The sequence below is a fragment of the Fistularia commersonii genome, chromosome 7 (assembly GCF_037954325.1).
Source record: "Fistularia commersonii isolate RoL2024-O1a breed Wild chromosome 7, RoL_Fcom_v1.0, whole genome shotgun sequence".
Classification (NCBI taxonomy): Eukaryota; Metazoa; Chordata; class Actinopteri; order Syngnathiformes; family Fistulariidae; genus Fistularia; species Fistularia commersonii.
The window spans coordinates 3053024-3069157 of NC_141290.1; the positions used below are offsets into that span (position 1 = coordinate 3053024).

At 44.5% G+C, this 16134-nt stretch overlaps 4 protein-coding genes across 5 annotated transcripts; 1 reads left to right on the plus strand and 3 right to left on the minus strand.

The window, feature by feature from the left end:
- Window positions 1–262: 262 nt before the first annotated feature.
- samm50 (SAMM50 sorting and assembly machinery component) lies at window positions 263–4914 on the minus strand. 2 transcript variants are annotated; one of them, XM_086148758.1, is made up of 15 exons: window positions 4721–4914; window positions 3557–3667; window positions 3362–3463; window positions 3192–3279; window positions 2994–3100; window positions 2772–2902; window positions 2605–2692; window positions 2407–2535; window positions 2222–2293; window positions 2056–2142; window positions 1548–1618; window positions 1334–1401; window positions 1104–1250; window positions 867–1008; window positions 263–418 (listed from the first exon to the last, which is right to left on the minus strand). In XM_086148758.1, the coding sequence occupies exons 1-15, from the start codon at window positions 4739–4741 to the stop codon at window positions 373–375; spliced, it is 1410 nt and encodes a 469-aa protein (XP_086004884.1). In that variant the 5' UTR covers window positions 4742–4914; the 3' UTR covers window positions 263–372. The 2 variants fall into 2 exon arrangements, with proteins under 2 accessions (XP_086004884.1, XP_086004883.1); XM_086148757.1 differs by having other exon boundaries at window positions 1104–1258; window positions 1333–1401.
- A 2732-nt stretch (window positions 4915–7646) lies between these two features.
- Window positions 7647–8576, plus strand: LOC147232362 (uncharacterized). Its single transcript, XM_086148917.1, has one exon. The coding sequence runs from the start codon at window positions 7647–7649 to the stop codon at window positions 8574–8576; it is 930 nt and encodes a 309-aa protein (XP_086005043.1).
- Window positions 8577–9297: 721 nt separating this feature from the next.
- efcab10 (EF-hand calcium binding domain 10) lies at window positions 9298–11687 on the minus strand. The gene is made up of 4 exons (XM_086148759.1): window positions 11553–11687; window positions 9815–9979; window positions 9580–9670; window positions 9298–9474 (listed from the first exon to the last, which is right to left on the minus strand). Exons 1-4 carry the CDS (start codon window positions 11674–11676, stop codon window positions 9432–9434), a joined length of 423 nt encoding a protein of 140 aa, XP_086004885.1. The 5' UTR covers window positions 11677–11687; the 3' UTR covers window positions 9298–9431.
- Window positions 11688–12085: 398 nt separating this feature from the next.
- On the minus strand, window positions 12086–13546 carry uqcc6 (ubiquinol-cytochrome c reductase complex assembly factor 6). Its single transcript, XM_086148760.1, has 3 exons — window positions 13439–13546; window positions 12911–13041; window positions 12086–12800 (listed from the first exon to the last, which is right to left on the minus strand). Exons 2-3 carry the CDS (start codon window positions 13016–13018, stop codon window positions 12675–12677), a joined length of 234 nt encoding a protein of 77 aa, XP_086004886.1. The 5' UTR covers window positions 13019–13041; window positions 13439–13546; the 3' UTR covers window positions 12086–12674.
- Window positions 13547–16134: the final 2588 nt, after the last annotated feature.

A 16134-nucleotide genomic window follows, 5' to 3' on the forward strand; every position in this document is an offset into this window, starting at 1 on the left:
GACTGGACTATTGACGTTCGCCTTAAATGAGTTTACTGTGAAGCAAGGTGGTCCATCACCTGAAGAGGTAATCCTACTGGAATTGTGATCCCGTCCTCCCAAGAGGCATAGCTCTGCTGCCATAATCATGTTAACGTAACTTTTTTATCACTTTTCCACAGAATGTCGAAGTTATACTGTTAATTTGGTGTTCCAAAGACAAAATTCTTAATAACTGTTGCAAAATGACCTTACAGTAATTCTCAGGATAGAAGACAAAGAGTCAGTTGAAACACATTTATTGACTAAATAAGTAGCAATCATAGTTCTGTACACGCAGTTTAGGTTTCAATGTCAGGTTTCTGTGTCTTGCGCTGAAACGGGGAGTGTTTTTCACAAGAATCTGATCCCTGCTCCGAACTGAAATCCATCGCATATCCTGAAAAGAGGAGGGGAGAGAAAAAAAAAATCAGTTTGGTGGACATGAAAAGGATGTGGTATGAGTTGGGGGGGAAATGATGTCACAAAGGAGATTCTCAGGACCTATAAAGAGACTGGACTGGTTAGTTATGATTGGTGACTTAGGACTGACACAATAAAAACACACACAAGCTGAATCAATTCAAGAATTCATAGTGTCAGCAAGTAAGACATCTGCCGTTGGGACAAAAAGGACTCTTCCTCAAGGATTTATATCACAATTTGAAGAATAGATTTATGGGTTTAATGCTAAAATTAGCCGATTTAGCCCATGAGCCACATCCCTTCGTGGGCAAGTTCTGGGTTTAGCGCGAGCTGCTGTTTCTGCAATTGACTAGTGTGTGTTGGATGTCTTTTGAAACGAATTACGGCTCGAACCGAGCAGATCTCAGCTGCCCGTCCCGTACCTGTCTCCGCTCTGGACCCCCATGGGGATGCAGTAATTCAGCTCTAGCCTGGCGATGTTGCCCAGACGCAGCACAAGGCCCAGGCCGTACGACCAGCGGATGCACTCCGCCAGTCTTTTCAGATGCGCTCGAGGCCCCTCCCCTGTGTGGAAACATCGGAGGGGATTTATGTCGCTTATTCTTTGTAAAACCTATCGTCCACATGGACCCCTTCTGGTCTTGTTGCTGCGGACTCACCGTAGTTGAGGTTACACAGGTTTCCGGCGTTGAGGAAGAAGTGCGTTCGGAAGAGGTCGCCAAAGCCCCCTCTGCCTGGCCTGAAGGGCAGGGGCGTGTAGAGATGGAGACCCCCGGCCCAGTAGGCTTCTCCGCCCAGGTAATCTCCTGCCACGCCAGTTATGGCAGCACATGGAAGGTTAACAATCTTAACGTCACGGCGGTAATCGAGTGAGACGTCAACATCTCACCTTCGCTCTGAGGGCCCATGCTGTACATGCTGAACCCTCTGATGCTGGTGGGGCCGCCCAGGTAGAACCTTCAACACAAGACCCCCCCTTGAGGTTTAAAGAACGCAGGTCCCTTTGTTTCCTGCCGATTCTGAGCTTGTTATTCTAGGTGGGCTCGGACAACGAGACCCGCTCGCTTTTTTTGTCGAGGAGAGAAGCGGCGAATTACTCCCACCTGTCCGCGATGCATGTGGGCTTGTCACCAATGGGCAGGAGCAAACCTCCCCACATGGAGGCGGACAGGACCTGGAGGCGAAAGCGGAGTCAGATTTTATCTATACGGTGCCAAATCCAGACCCAGTTGTCGAGCGTCGAGCAAAACCCGACGTTCCCCTCCATGAAGTGATTTCTTACTAACAATAACAGTAGCGCTAACAGTTACATGCTAATCGCTGATACATTAATAACGCTAATGTTCGTGTTCATAAAATAAAGAACAATGGTGGGCGCCTGGCAGGATCACCACAGTAGATCAAGCCACCTCCAAAATGAGAGATCTCGGGGGTTCAGGGGAAGATAGTAGGTTTTACCATCGTGTAAAGATGAAGAGATAGGAGGTGCAGAAAGTTTATGTTAAGCCTATGGCAGGATAAGTAGCAGCCCAGCGCTAACTAAAAGCTCTCTCAAAAAGAAAAGTTTGTAGCCTGGTCTTGAGCAAAGAGAGCAGAAATTCAGGAACTCACAGAATCCCAGAAGAGCGTTTTGTTCAGCTGGATCTCGAAGTCCTCCTTCAGGAAGCTGGCGTCCCCGCCGGTGTAACCGGCAAGCTCCTGCGCAACGGCAACACAAAAGAATGCTCAGTTGCGGGCGGAGATCTTTCCACACGGGCTAAAAGGATGGAGCGCTGACCTGATGGATCTTCAACAAGCCACCTTTCCTGGGGAGGATGGAGGAGTTCCTGGTATCGACGACCATGGCGTGCTAAGGAGAACCAACGATTTTTCCCATCACTGCCCGGCGTTATTGGTAAATGCGTAGCGAGCGATCGGTCGAAAGTGACCGGGAGCGGCGGAGAGCGAACGAGCGGCACGCACTGAGAGCGACGACTTGAGGGAGTGTCCGCTTTCCTCCCGGATGGCGAAGGAGGCGGTGCGAGCCAGGCAGCCCAGCTCCCTCCACACACCCTCCCACTTCAGGGTTTGGCTGGTCTTCCACAGGGGGAACTGCGGTTCATACATGTCATTAAATATAAGAAGGTCTTTTTGGGAGAGAAGCGGAGGGAGGGTACTTACGCTCAGCTCTGCCGAGACGCCCCGATCCGTCTCCCGCAGAGAACTCCACGGAAACTGTCCCGTTACTTTGTAGGCATTGAGGGTGATGCTGGAAATAGTCGGATCAGATTACGTTCGTACTCGGCGTGTAGACGGTGGTGTTGCGGCGCCAGGGTCGACGATCTTACTTGCGTTCGTAGTTCCCCGGCTGGGGTTTGAAGAAGGACAGGCCGTAAGAGGTCTCCTTCGTGCCGTAGGAGAACTGGAAGGTGAGTTTCTCCGCGCGGCCGAACACGTTGGGCAACTTCAGCCCTAGTACCTGGAATTACAGTGGATGTGCCCAATTGTGGGCTTTTACTTTCACTTTCACTTTTGTTCTGCGATCCGCAGGCCCAGGTCCCGACACTCACCATACTCCCCTCGTTGTTTCCCACCATCGTGTTGTAGCTGCCCGTCATCCGTCGCAGCTCGGTGACCTCGAAGGTCACGTCCAGGCCGTTGGGGAGAGCGTCCTCACCTGGGTTCACGGACATCGGACGATTATACGCGGTTGGAGGATCTTTCCGATTTTCCGTGACGGTTTTTACAACGCGCCCCAACAGTCGTACCTCTGGAGGTGTCAATGACAACTTCGACTTTTCTGAAGATACCGAGACGGAGCAGCTTCTGTCGGGCTTCGTGAGACTTCTTCATCACCTGAAACAACACAAATACACTCCGTCGCGTCTCAAGGTGGAACTTGGACAGAGTTTGGCTTCGCGTGTCCACATGTACCTACGTCGATTAAATTCCTCGCGCGGAACACCTCTGCAATCTCGTAGGACAGCAGGTCCTCCTTGGTTCGCCCGAGCCCATCTACGTGCACCCGCTGAACTATGACCTGAAAGTCGCACACAACCGATCACATCGCGGAGGAAAATGAGACGAATGTCGCCCGTCCATGTGGGACGGACACGGTTAACGATAATCTTACGTCCTTGTTTTCTAGAACTTCCTGCTTCGGCTCCGGCTCCATGTCTGGAGCCTCGATGTCGTCGGCGTGAACCCCCAGCTCCGGCCCGTGCATGGGGAGAGGGTCCAGGCTCTGTGGCACAGGGTCAGAACACAAACACTGAGGACAGGAATCACAGCGGATCTACTACAACAGGTTCCTGGCAAGGAAGAAGTCATTTGAAATTTGCTTGTTCTGTGATGAGTTCACTTCTTCAATGCATTAATTAATCAACCTGTAATTAACTAAGAAATTTGTGTCAATTAAGATTAAAAAGAGATCTGGATTATATAAATGGAGGAGGGGGGTAACAACAATAGGATATGGTGGGATGGCAAAATGTGTAAGATACTGGCTCACTACAGCTATACTACTGGACTGCCCTGCACATACACGCCACCACACAATATGACAATAGTTAAGTAATACATCCTAGACAGCTACATATTTATTTATGTTTTCCTGTCTATAGTCAACTAAATCATAATGCACATATCCATCTGTATAAAATTTTCATGGTACCCTATCTGCAAATCACTGTAAACTATTGACATAATATACCACAGACATACTGTAAATTCATTTTTTGATATTTGCACATGCTGCTTTTTTGCATTTCTGGTTTTGTTGCTAAACTGTAATTCATTGCCTTGTACTTACACATGTGTTATGAGAATAGAATTTAAACTAATCTCAGTGTGCGAGATGAGGAGAAGCCAGAATGTTAAAGATATCAACGGAATGGACATTTCATTTGTGCTAATCTATCATTCGGGTTTCTGTAAACACACACACACACACACACACACACACACACACACACACACAAAGATGAGTTTTTAAAATGTGCGGGTTACCGTAGCTAAATAGAGGGAGTGTTTGGGGTACAATTAACCCTGCAGAAAGGTTTTTTTTTTTTAATTGAACTCGCACCGATGGAGGGATCGCACGGAGGATCGCAAACCCGGTAATAACATGAGTATTGTTTTTTTTTGTAAGCTTTACGTGTCGCAGAATGTAAAGAGTGTGCAGCGTGTCCGGGCCTTTGCCCTCCAGCCTGCTGTCAATAGCGTCGACTCATTCAACACAAGGGGGGGAGGTCAAACTAACAGCGACCGTCAGCTATAGTCCCGGACTTTTTCTTACCCTGGCATGGACGGTGCCCATGCTGAGCTCCGCAGGACGCTATCCCGGCAAAGACTAAGCAGAGGTTTTTTTTTTCCGGGGGTAAAGGAGGGACAGAAGTTAACCTACGAGCAATCGGTGGGGGGGCGGGGGGGAAAGCGACTAGGCTCCGTGGAAGGAGGCGGCCATGTCATTTCCCGTGTCTGGCCACGCCCACTAAGCGTGTCCGCCCAATCGTTGATCGGATAACGCGCGCGTGCTCTCGAAGTGGTCGAAGACTTCCGGAGGCGGGGCCCGCCCCAGATTTCCACGGGAGGGGGCCGTAGATGGTTTTCCGGGTTGCGGGGAAAGGAGGGGTCCATTACGCATGCGCACTACGGACCTCCGTCGTCTTTCGCATGATTTATGAAGTAATTTAATCTTCGAGAAGTTTCGACGTCTTCTTAGACCAGGCGAAGCAACTTAGAAGGGTCAAACCGGTCATTTTATGGGGTTTGTGGCTTCAAATGTGGCTAATAGTTAATTATTCAAATTCATCTGATGTGTGAGTTGATGCTGAAACAGTAATTTAATATTTCCGTCAGTGTTTTCAAATAAAGAGCATATCCAGTGTCATTCATTGTTAACAACGTATTAGCATGAATGATCACCTCTGAGGTGATCATTCATTCACTTCTATAACTTCCTAAGACTCACCAATCTAACATTAGGCTGGAAATATTAGCAGGAAATATTAGCAGGCCTGTGGTAGAATTCATGAGTTTACTGTATGTAAGAGTATCATGCTTAAATCAGTGCTCATTAATTCCCTTTAGTTAGAAGATAAAATGTAGCATAAAGCTAACTTCACGTGTTTAGAAATAGAATTCACCTCAACAAATTAATGTCTCAAAATGTCATATGTTGAAATAAACTGTCTGAAGACGCTACTTATCCTACTTCTAGCAATAGCGAGGTCCAGTTTGTGTGTTCCTGCTATGACTTAAATGAGTGGATGGCTAAATATGGAGAGAGGTTTGATATGTGATGCTGTTAAGGGAATCTTTTCCAAAACATCTTGACACATCATGTATCATGTATAGGCATATTTTAAACATTAAGTTCAACCGTTAAGGGTTTCAAGCTTTAATCAGCCGTGTAGTTGAAGTGAACTTTGGACAATTTTTTTAAATTGTATTGCTTTTCGCAATCAAATATGACAATTGCAAAGCCATATGAATCTGCAAGCACGCATTTTTAGCAGGTTAAGTGGAGTATGATGTTTAAGAAGAAGAAGAAGAAAAAGAAGAAGAACAACAACTTTATTTATCCCGAAGGAAATTGTTGTGCCGTAAAAAATAAGAATAATAAATAATAGTAGGAAATTGTATAAACAGTATAAAAAAAAATAATAAAAAAAAAGTGTGAGGGAGTCTGGAGGGCCAGAGAAGTCTTAGGCTGGTGCAGGTCATGTGAGACATCGGTGAGGTGTGCTGTAGGTGTGACATAGGAGTTCAATTTGGAGGTTGGAGTGCGTTGGGGATCTCCTCTGAGCCCAATCTCATTTGCAGTGGTGACGGACAGGCTGACAGATGAGGTTAGAAAGGAATCTCCATTGACCATGTTTACAGATGACACTAATCTCGAGTGAGAGAGAGGTACGCCATTGAAAGGAGAGGACAGGTGAGTTGCAGCAAGACAGAATACATGTGAATAAGTGGGACCTGAGATCGATGAGGCTATGGAGGTAAAGCAAGAGGAGGATGTTAGGTACTTTTCGCCACAAAAATCCATGGTATAGCGAAAAATCAGCTATGTAAAATTGTACCGCGATACAGTGAGACCGTGAAAGTTATACTGCGATACAGCGAGGAACTACTGTATTTCAATCAACTGGTAAGTGCCGTCGAGGGGATTGATGACAGACTGATTGGCATGAGATTTACCTCGGCAATCCCTGCTGCAAACAGTGGAGATGAAAAAAATTTAAAAAGTATTGGACATGATTTATCAGGTACTACATCAGTTATTGGCATGAGTGTAGTGTACATTGCATGTGAAAGTTCAGGGTGGTGATGGATTTTGGAAAAAAAAAAAAGTGTCTCAAGTCTTTCCTTGTTTGGAAGTTAGTGGGATACAGAGAATAGGGTTAGATGGAGGAACATGATTGGCTGTCGCAACCCTTGAAGGGAGCAGCAGAAAAAGAACAAAGAAGATGAAGGAAGAGCTGTGATGTCAGAAAGGCAGGAACTAAGAAATTGTGATGTCATGGAGAAGTCTAAAGGAATACCATGACAGCGATGTGATATACGCAAAAGCATCTCCACAGACAAGACAGCAAAAGCTGGTGAAGGCAGAGGAGGAAGCTCATTCTACAGTTTGTCAAATATGTAAGCAACCGGTTTGGTTAAAATAGTCAGATTAGATCTACACAAAGTTGGTTTTCACGATTTTGTACTACTTGGCAGGTCCACGATGGCAGAGAAATCCCCCGATTTTGTGAATTTTTTGAGAAATCAAGGAGCCCCTGAGAAGTTCATCGACGTCTTCCGGGCGACAAAGGCTGTGCGTAGGAAAAGAGATCAACCTGTTCACTTCTATTTGTAGCTAAAACTATTTGTAGAAATATATTTGCATCATTTAAGCACTTCTATTTATTGATTTAAATCCTCATTTGTATGACTATATTGAAAATTAACCCAGTCATCTCTCCTTCCAATTCTTTCACCGATTGTCCCCTCTGGATCCTCAGTTGACAGATAAAGACAAGGAAGGGTTGATGAAGATCTGGTCTGGGCCGAAGAAGCCGAAGGTGGGGCTTTATGAATTGCTACGGAAGCACAAACAGGCAAGGGAAACCCCTCTCTCAAAACACCGGTCGGCATTTACGATAATAGGCGGGAACCTTTTGCACTTCAACCAGAAAGCGTCGACGCTGGTCTTTGATGACTTGAGCCCCTTCACTGCGATGGTAGAGGTGTTCCAAGACCCTGAGATTTTGACCAAAACCCTGAATATCGTGTTCATTCCAACTGACAATTTGGTTCAAAACAGCCGTGGGCCCGGCATGGTCAGGGAGGTCTACAGCCGCTTCTGGGCCGAGTTTTATGACCACTGCACGGCGGGAAGAACTCTGAAGGTGCCCTTCCTCAGACACGATATGAGCGCAGACATGTGGAGAGCCATCGGGAGAATTCTCCTGAAAGGGTTTTATGACTGCGGGTATTTGCCAATCAAACTGGCCCAACCTTTTCTCGAGAAAATGCTTTTCGGGGAGGTGCACAGCGACCTGACGGCGAGCTTTCTTCAGTTTTTGACCAATCAAGAGCAAGATGTCCTTAAGCGTGCGCTAAATGATTTCGCCACAGTCGACGACGACGAGCTTCTGCAGGTGCTCGACAAATACGAATGCCGTCGGAAGTTCACCGCCAGGAATCTTCCAAGGATCTTGGAAGAAATTTCTCACAAGGAACTTGTGCAAAAACCAATGTTTGTTATCGACTGCTGGAGGAACGTTATGAAGACCAAGATACCCCTCAGCTCCTGTGACCTGACCAAGATGTACAATGACCTCAAACCCACTCCGTACAATGTAGTAGGGATATTGCGACTTCCTTCCTCCATGACATCCACGGAGGCCGAGGTAGCGCAGCATCTGTGGAGATACGTCCTGGAGATGAACGAGGAGAAGCTGGGGATATTTTTGAAGTTCTGCACAGGCTCCGATTTGTTGGTATGCAGCGCCATCCAGGTAGGGTTCAGAGTTCAGACCAGTTTCTCAAGGAGACCCATGGCGAATACGTGCCTGGTGCTCCTGTTGCTCTCCGACAGCTACGAGAATTTCGCCGAGTTCTGCATGGAGTTCGACTCCGTTCTGCAGAGCAGCGCCTGGGACTGACCACAACAGGGAACTGATTCACTGTAACATCTCACAGAGCTTTCTTTGTATTATCTAATGGAAATTTACATGTAACTCTAGGTGACCATAAGAAGCCTTTGTTGTATCACTTCTGCGCTTTGGAAAATCAATTTCCCGCTAACTCATCCCAAATCCAAATACGGAATTGTTTCCTTCCTGTTAAAATCACCTGATCCCTGTGTGTGCAAAAAAACTGAAGATTAGCCAAAAAACGAACAATCCCAACTGTTACGCCTTCATATCAGCATATCCCTCTGGGGGCTTTGTGACAGTGATCAGTTTTTGTATCTCTGAAATGTTTTCAATAAACTGTTCTGATATCCTGGATGCACAAGTGCAGAGATTTTTAACTCAAGGATTAAACCTAACTATATAGATCCATTCTCACACATTTAAGGTCACAGCAAGGAGGTCCCTGGTTGGATTCCGACTGGGGGTCTTTCTGTGTTAAGTTTGCATGTTATCTGATTGGTTTAAGACTTAGATTCTAGATGCAATTATAGCCGTAGATTAGACAGATCACAGACGTAGATCATAGTGGGTGAGCCTGCTGTCATAAGACATGCCGTGCCTTTATACTTTTATGCTTTCTGACTTCATACCAAACGCATGGCGCATAGGTCTTCCTGTATAAAAGATAAACTCAGCAGAGGATCAAGATTGTATGGAAATGTGAATTTGCATGAAACGTGGGATTCAACATCATTTAATGAATTAATGATAATGGTGTAAATGTCAATTCTTAAAAACTGAAAAAGCAGGAACTCTTAACGCTCGGCAATGCAACCTCAACCAACGTATAGTAAACCGAGTACGTCCTCTTGAGTCAGACGTTCAAACTTCATATGTAGTCGAGCATCTGTGCAGGCCCAGCATCCTGCAAAAACAAAGACAAGTTCATGTTCATGAAATTGCGTGGTCTGTTAAAAAAAACGGAGAGCGTATTGAACGGTGTATTTCGAGAATCGTCGAGCCCTCTTACGCTTCTGCTCTGAACGTCTCGTAAGATATTCTGTCTTCGTTGATGCCATCAGGACATTCGTTTATGTCTTTAATGCCAAGTGTGTTCAGAGCTGTGGGGGAGAAATATTCTTATCAGAAAAAAGATATGATAAAAAACGGAAATAGGACAGAAAACAGCAACTGACTTATAAAGAAATATACGCTGTAGAATCAAACGTGTGTAGAAAGCCTAGGTGTCCATGTTGTGTACTTGCCATGTTTGTATTGCGCAAAAGTGATGTATTTTTGATTGGCGGGGTCCAGTATCCGAAGAACCGCATCCAGGTTGGATTCGTTGAACAGGGTTGGCCCTTGAACGCCATTCTGTTTGGAAATCTTCAGCTGTTCCAGCTTCTCGATGAGGAACTCTCTGGGATTCTCTGAAGAACAGCCAACAAAGGATCATCATCAAATACAAGGACGGCCATTCAACACTGTCCAACCACTGTGTGTCTAACAAGTATTTCAAAGTTGCAGTGACTGAAATAGTAAAAAAAATCAACCAAAAAGCAAAATGTTTTGTCAAAATTCACGCGCGGGAACGCGTCACGTGATGCGTTCACCCAACTGTATTTTTTCACTAACATCCCCCGCGCACTATCGATGACGTATCCCAAGGTCCAGTCCAAGATGCAGCCTGGGACACCTGGCTGCCCACTTCCGAAGAGTGTGAAAAACAACTTACTGGGAAGTAACCTTGACCATTGAGATAGCGGTATAAATCACCCATTGTCCCTCCGAGCGGGGCCGAATCTTCCTCATCTGCACATCCGACCGGATGCACCTCAGCGGATGTCCAGGGAAGACAAACGATCCCCTCGGGGTGACATTCATTCGGGCCTGGTATATCGCGTTAGTGGTATTTCTTGACCTCTAATAAACCACTCATTGCCTGATCAGTTCCTGCCAGCTTGGACGTTTTTCTTGGATCACATCTGAACACAACAAAATCCGGTCCCGTGGTGGAGGCCACAAAAACAGACACTTTATGAATGGTTATGTCTCCATATGATGTGTGAATGGCTGTATTGATGGCTGGAATGCAAAACCTTCTATCTGCAAATTTTTTCGATTTGGGGTTTTTGCATTGAATGGTGAGAAATGGGATGGCTCCACATTTTCAGCCTATCTGCAAGATAGTCCCGCCCTTTCTTTTGACATAAATGTCACATGACAAAACTCCTATGTGCACAATGAAGCAGAAAAAATGAGGAAAAAAAGCACTTCTTTGCATTGTCAGTGGTAAAAATACATGCTATGTATTTTTAAATTATAACATAGAAATATAGTCTGTGAACAATAGAATATTCTTGAATATCTTTAACAAAGACCATACTATAATCAAATGAAACTTTTTTTCATTCCCTAAAAAAAGTTTTTTTTTTCAGATAGGAGGTTTTGCATTCCAGCCATCGGTATTAAATGTCATCCTGCGATTGACAGGCAAGCGTCACCCAATCACAGCTGGAATAGGCTCCAGGCCCCGCCCCCTCCATGACTTGAGCAGTATAAAATTCAATAGATAATGAATTGATTTTTTTTGCACCATAATTTTGGATGACATTCAAATGATGGTATAATATTCTGCAATTATTAAATTTCTAAAGCGCAAAAAAGAAAAAAACAACAATCAGCCAAGTTTACACTGACAATGTCCCTCACCTGACGCTCAAGGGGGAGGGGCTACGAGTGACGTCACATCTGGTTCAAAGAGATCAAAGCCAATGAAGTCTGTGTGGTAAGTGGCGAATGTAGGCAAAACATAACAAAATATACCTTTAAGATAGCCATTCAAGACATCCTTCGCTTCAGTTAACAGAGTTAGTTGCTTGTAAACTGAGAAAAACCGTAAGTTGTGTTTTAATATTGATTAGTACGGTTTGTTAACCGTAGCCGCCCTTACGCTAATTAGCGTGTCACTGAATGTGAATAACCGGAAGTGAAGACGCTCACCTGGCCTGTGGAAGAAGAGCATGCTGATAAGGTTGTCCATGAGTTCCATTATTTTGTGTTTCTTAACATATTCGGCGGCTTCCTGCTCCCGCTGCGTCGCCATCTTCACGAGTTCTGGTATCATAGCAACCGCTTGTTTTCAATTGGTTGCCATGACATTCAAAGACGATTACACGGCTGACACACAAGACGCGCTCTTATTTTGAAACGGTACCGAACCGGAAGCGTTGCGAGGGACATCCGGTGTTGAGCTATTCTTTCCGGCTTGACAGTAAATAGGCGACATCTGTACCCACGCAGTGTTTCCGGAAATTTACATGTTTAAATATACAACATATATGTTGACAATAAATAAGAATGATCCGCATCATCAGGACATAGTCCAATATAATTGTATGCTCCTTTTTTCTCTACGCTAGGATCTTCACATTTTAGAAACTGGACACAGAAGGTTTTCTCAATGATTCATGTATTCTAAAAATGTGTTACACTTTGGACTTCTCATGAAATAATAATTAAAAAGTACAGGGGGGTTTACGAGGACATTTTATTTTTCTTTACAAAAATATATATAGTGACTTTGCAACAGTTTTCATGTTCATGACACGTATCGAGATAAATATTCAAAAGTGAACATAGATACAAGCCGCTCTATCTCCACAAAACACATCTGCTTATCCATCCAGGAACCGTCATCAGATTGTCATTCACCATTAGATTTAGTGAATGAAAATGTCTGTTTTGAATTAACTTTTAACCATTGAAATCTAATCAGGCCTTGGATTAAAGCAGATAGTGTGCCAAACAAAAGGAGGCAGAAGCAAACTGACTTAAATGCAAACTCGCAACAACCTCTCTGTCTTGATCCACCTTTTTGACAACTGAGCTTTTTAATTCATCTGCATTTTTGTATTTATATAATTTAGGTGTGAATAAAATCTAGACAAAACTTCCTATTTCGGAAGTTGCTGAGGAAACAAGCAATGTCCTCAATGTCTGCCACTGAGCAAGAACCTCACAAACCTGGAGTTGTCCTGCAGAAAATCCCACACTCGTATCCTTTGATTACAAATCGGACAGTTCGATCACCCAGATTCATCAAACACAATTTCTGTTTTCGCATCACTCCAGTTTCTGGTCTGTATTGAGATGGTTTGCAGCAGCAGCAGCGGCAGCTTCTTCTCTCAGTTTGTAACCACGTAGTTCTGTCTGAAGCTCCCCGGGCTTTGGCGGGGTGTCTGGTATTGTCTGGGGGGGTGGGAGAGACGAAAACAAAACTAGCGTTGTGCTACTTAAATGGGGTGACTTAATTTTAAGACTTTTATGTGAGAATACACAGCACAATGTTGTTCCCTTACCAGATCTGGCAGGTAATACTGGTGGACAACCTGCGCTCCTGCAAACATGGCCAACACACTGGCCCCGAACATCCTCAGGTAGCGGGGCCACGACACACCGGCAGGCATCCTCACTGGCCGGGTCTGGACACCTGAAAAAGGTGTGCAGAGAAAATATATATCAGAATCAGAAAAACTATATTGACCCTGGAGGAAATTGTGCAACTGAGAGGAGGAGCAGCATGCAGGCTGGCGCATGCGCACCAACGATGATGTAAATGTGGAAAATGAATACTATAACTGGGATATTATTAAAAAAAGATTAATACTCTGTGGATATTGGTTGTATTTAGTGAAAAGGGAAGAATGGGACTAGATAACAGAACTGACAGCAAGCATTTACACGTTTGATTTGTTCGCTATTTGACTCCAGGAGGCTATTGTTTGCTAGCCCTGATGTAGCAGAGCTATGCTTCCCACACGGAGAGATCTGCAAGGCAGCCAGGAGGAAAATAAACTAACACGGACGGAAGATGTTTCAAAGCTTACCTTGTTTATATCGCGATAGTCAAGATGCTAGAAGCGTGACAGAGTTCATAAGCAGGCGACTGTCATTGGAACTTTACGGGTCACACTGTTTGGTTAGCACGGTCGTATTGCGAGAGGGCTTACTCTGTCACTTTTTTGTGGGACTTTTTTTTTAAAGTCATTTCAGCTCGACTCCTCCATGACTTTAACATTTCAGATATGCAACTCATTAGTTGCAGTGGGCTTTAATTTCTAAAATACTTCCTTTTGATGCTTTTTTTTAAAAAACAAACAAACATTATTTTGTGATTATTACTTTGAGTGGAGTGAGTTACTTCTCTGAAATACAACACCTTCTTTCTTCTGCAGCGGAAACTGTTGGCTCCGCGGATTCCAAGGTTTCGCCGCCTGCAGGTGTGTGTGCGAAATGCTTTGACCCTATTTTAGTAACAACCTTGCAAAAGCTGTTTTGTTGACTTTTAAATAATTCAGCTCTCTTAATATTCTTGCCATGTTTAAATGCTGTTTATACGAGATTTGATGTATCTAAGTGTGACTGCGACGGTTTAAGTCGAGCGTATAATAGAATATCGTTGTTATTATTATTGTTATATATATGATATATTGTTATATATCATATATATTATTGTTATATTATTGTTGTTCTTATTCTTATTCTTATCCCTTTAATTGTCCCACAGTGGGGAAATTTCAACCACTCACAGCAGAAAGTGGACAGTGCAAGAAAAGTTATCAAAAATAGAAAAACTAAGAAGAAACAGTGTTAACAGTATATGCAAACAGGTAGGGCTTATATTTTTAAGTGTCCCACCACCTATACTGAATCCACACGATCCCCAAGACAGAACTAGCTTTCCTCAGCAGTTTGTCAATCTTCTTCCTGTCAGCCACGGATAGAATGAGACTCGCCCACACCGCATTTATTCCTCTCAGGTGCTTTACTCTATATTGCAAGCTGCTATCTGTGCTGTGGGTAGTACTGCGTGTCGGGGTTAGCGCTCCCTACTCACAGCATGAAGGTTTCATTGTAGAGCCTCCTATGTTTTCAGTGTCTGCTTGGGTTTCCTCTGGGTTCTGCAGTTACAGTTGTCCTCACACACACATGCAGTCCAAAAACATGCAGTAGTTTAACAAGAGACCTTAATTTCCCCAGACGTGTGAGTGTGATGGATTCTTAACTTGTCCAGGGTGAACCCTGCTGTTCCCCAATGACCGCTGTTAAAATAAGCTGTATAGATAATAAATGGTCAATTCTGTTGAACTGCATGGACAAACATCAACAGTCCCTAAATCCAGATTAATGTATCATAATCTCGCCGGCTGGAGTTGCAGAAGTAGAATAAAAGATAAAATGTTTCACCATCCGTTCAAGAGGTGAAAAGTCTTCAAATCAGGTCTATTTGCCACGCAGAGAAGATTTTGACAAGAATTAGCCATGAATGGGATGACCTCCGTAGAAAAAAAGATAAGGTTTATTTGTCAAATTCACAGTTACAAAGTAAAATGTGTTAGCAGCCAGAATGAAAGGAAATGTGCACAAGATAGTGGTGAGAACAGTGATGCTGTATGGCCCAGAAACAGTGACAATGAGGAAAAGACAGGAGGCAGAGCTAAGGGTCGCAGAGATGAAGATGCTAAGGTTCTCTTTGATCAGGAATGAGTCCATCAGAGGAACGACACATGTTAGATGTTCTGGAGAGAAGGTCGGAGAAGCCAGACTGAGATGGTCGGGTCATGAACAGGGGAGGGATAGTGAATATATTGGTAGACGGATGCTGGAATTGGAGGTCTAGAGGAAGACCAAAGAGAAGATTTATGGATGTAATGAGAGTGGATATGAAGTTAGTTGGTGAGAGCAAGGAGGATGCAGAGAAGAGGGTTAGACAGAAGAGGTTGATTCGCTGTGGTGACCCCTGAAGGGAAAAGCCAAAAAGAGCAGAAGAAGCCAAGGGGAAAATATTATTCCTCTTTTCTATATCTCTCTATAATATGGCGTTCAGTATATTGTAGCGCGTCACGAATGTTGGTGTTTATCTTGATAGCTTGTTTTCTGTGTGATTTTGGGGGTTGCTGGGAATGACTTGGGTGTGGTTTGTGGGTTGAGCGGGAACATTTAGTTATATTGCAGGCTCATGTAGCGTGGCTGTGGCCAACAACAGCGATTGCTAATTTAACAGACGTTTTACCGTCACACGGGTGTTTTCCCTGACTAAAACACTACAATCTTCCATCTTCAAGAAGGGTCAGAGCCGCCTGTTCTTCCTCAGGAGGCTCAGATCTTTCAACGTCTGCAGGACATGCTGCAGATGTTTTACCGCTCGGTGGTGTCCAGCGTCATCTTCCACGCTGTTGTGTGCTGGGGCAGCAGGCTCATGAAGCTGACACCAACAGACTCAACAAGCTCATCAGGAGAGCTGAGTTGGTCTTGGGAGTGGAGCTGGAGTCTGTTGGGCAGGTGTCAGAGAGGTGGATGCTGAGGAAGCTCCTCAGCATCATGGACAACGTCCATCACCCCCTGCATGCCACACTGATATCCTGTCAGAGCTCTTTCAGTCGTAGATTGATATCACCAAGGAGCTCCACTGAACGCCACAGGAGGTCTTTCCTACCTGAGGCTATCAGACTTTTTAATTCCTCTTCCTTCAGCCGCAGGGAATCTTCAAATCTTTTTACTTAAGACCTTAAAACGCTTGATA

Coding starts and splice junctions, on each gene's coding strand:
- LOC147232362 (XM_086148917.1), top strand. CDS start 7,647: ATGGTAGAGGTGTTCCAAGACCCTGAGATTTTGACCAAAACCCTGAAT.
- uqcc6 (XM_086148760.1), bottom strand. CDS start 13,018: ATGCCTGCCGGTGTGTCGTGGCCCCGCTACCTGAGGATGTTCGGGGCC. Junction 12,801..12,910: donor AGTATTACCTGCCAGATCTG/GTAAGGGAACAA, acceptor CCACCCCCCCAG/ACAATACCAGACACCCCGCC.
- efcab10 (XM_086148759.1), bottom strand. CDS start 11,676: ATGATACCAGAACTCGTGAAGATGGCGACGCAGCGGGAGCAGGAAGCC. Junction 9,671..9,814: donor TTTTGCGCAATACAAACATG/GCAAGTACACAA, acceptor TCTCCCCCACAG/CTCTGAACACACTTGGCATT. Junction 9,475..9,579: donor GAGACGTTCAGAGCAGAAGC/GTAAGAGGGCTC, acceptor TTGTTTTTGCAG/GATGCTGGGCCTGCACAGAT.
- samm50 (XM_086148757.1), bottom strand. CDS start 4,741: ATGGGCACCGTCCATGCCAGG. Junction 3,280..3,361: donor GCGCGAGGAATTTAATCGAC/GTAGGTACATGT, acceptor GTGTTGTTTCAG/GTGATGAAGAAGTCTCACGA. Junction 2,693..2,771: donor CCGGGGAACTACGAACGCAA/GTAAGATCGTCG, acceptor GACTATTTCCAG/CATCACCCTCAATGCCTACA.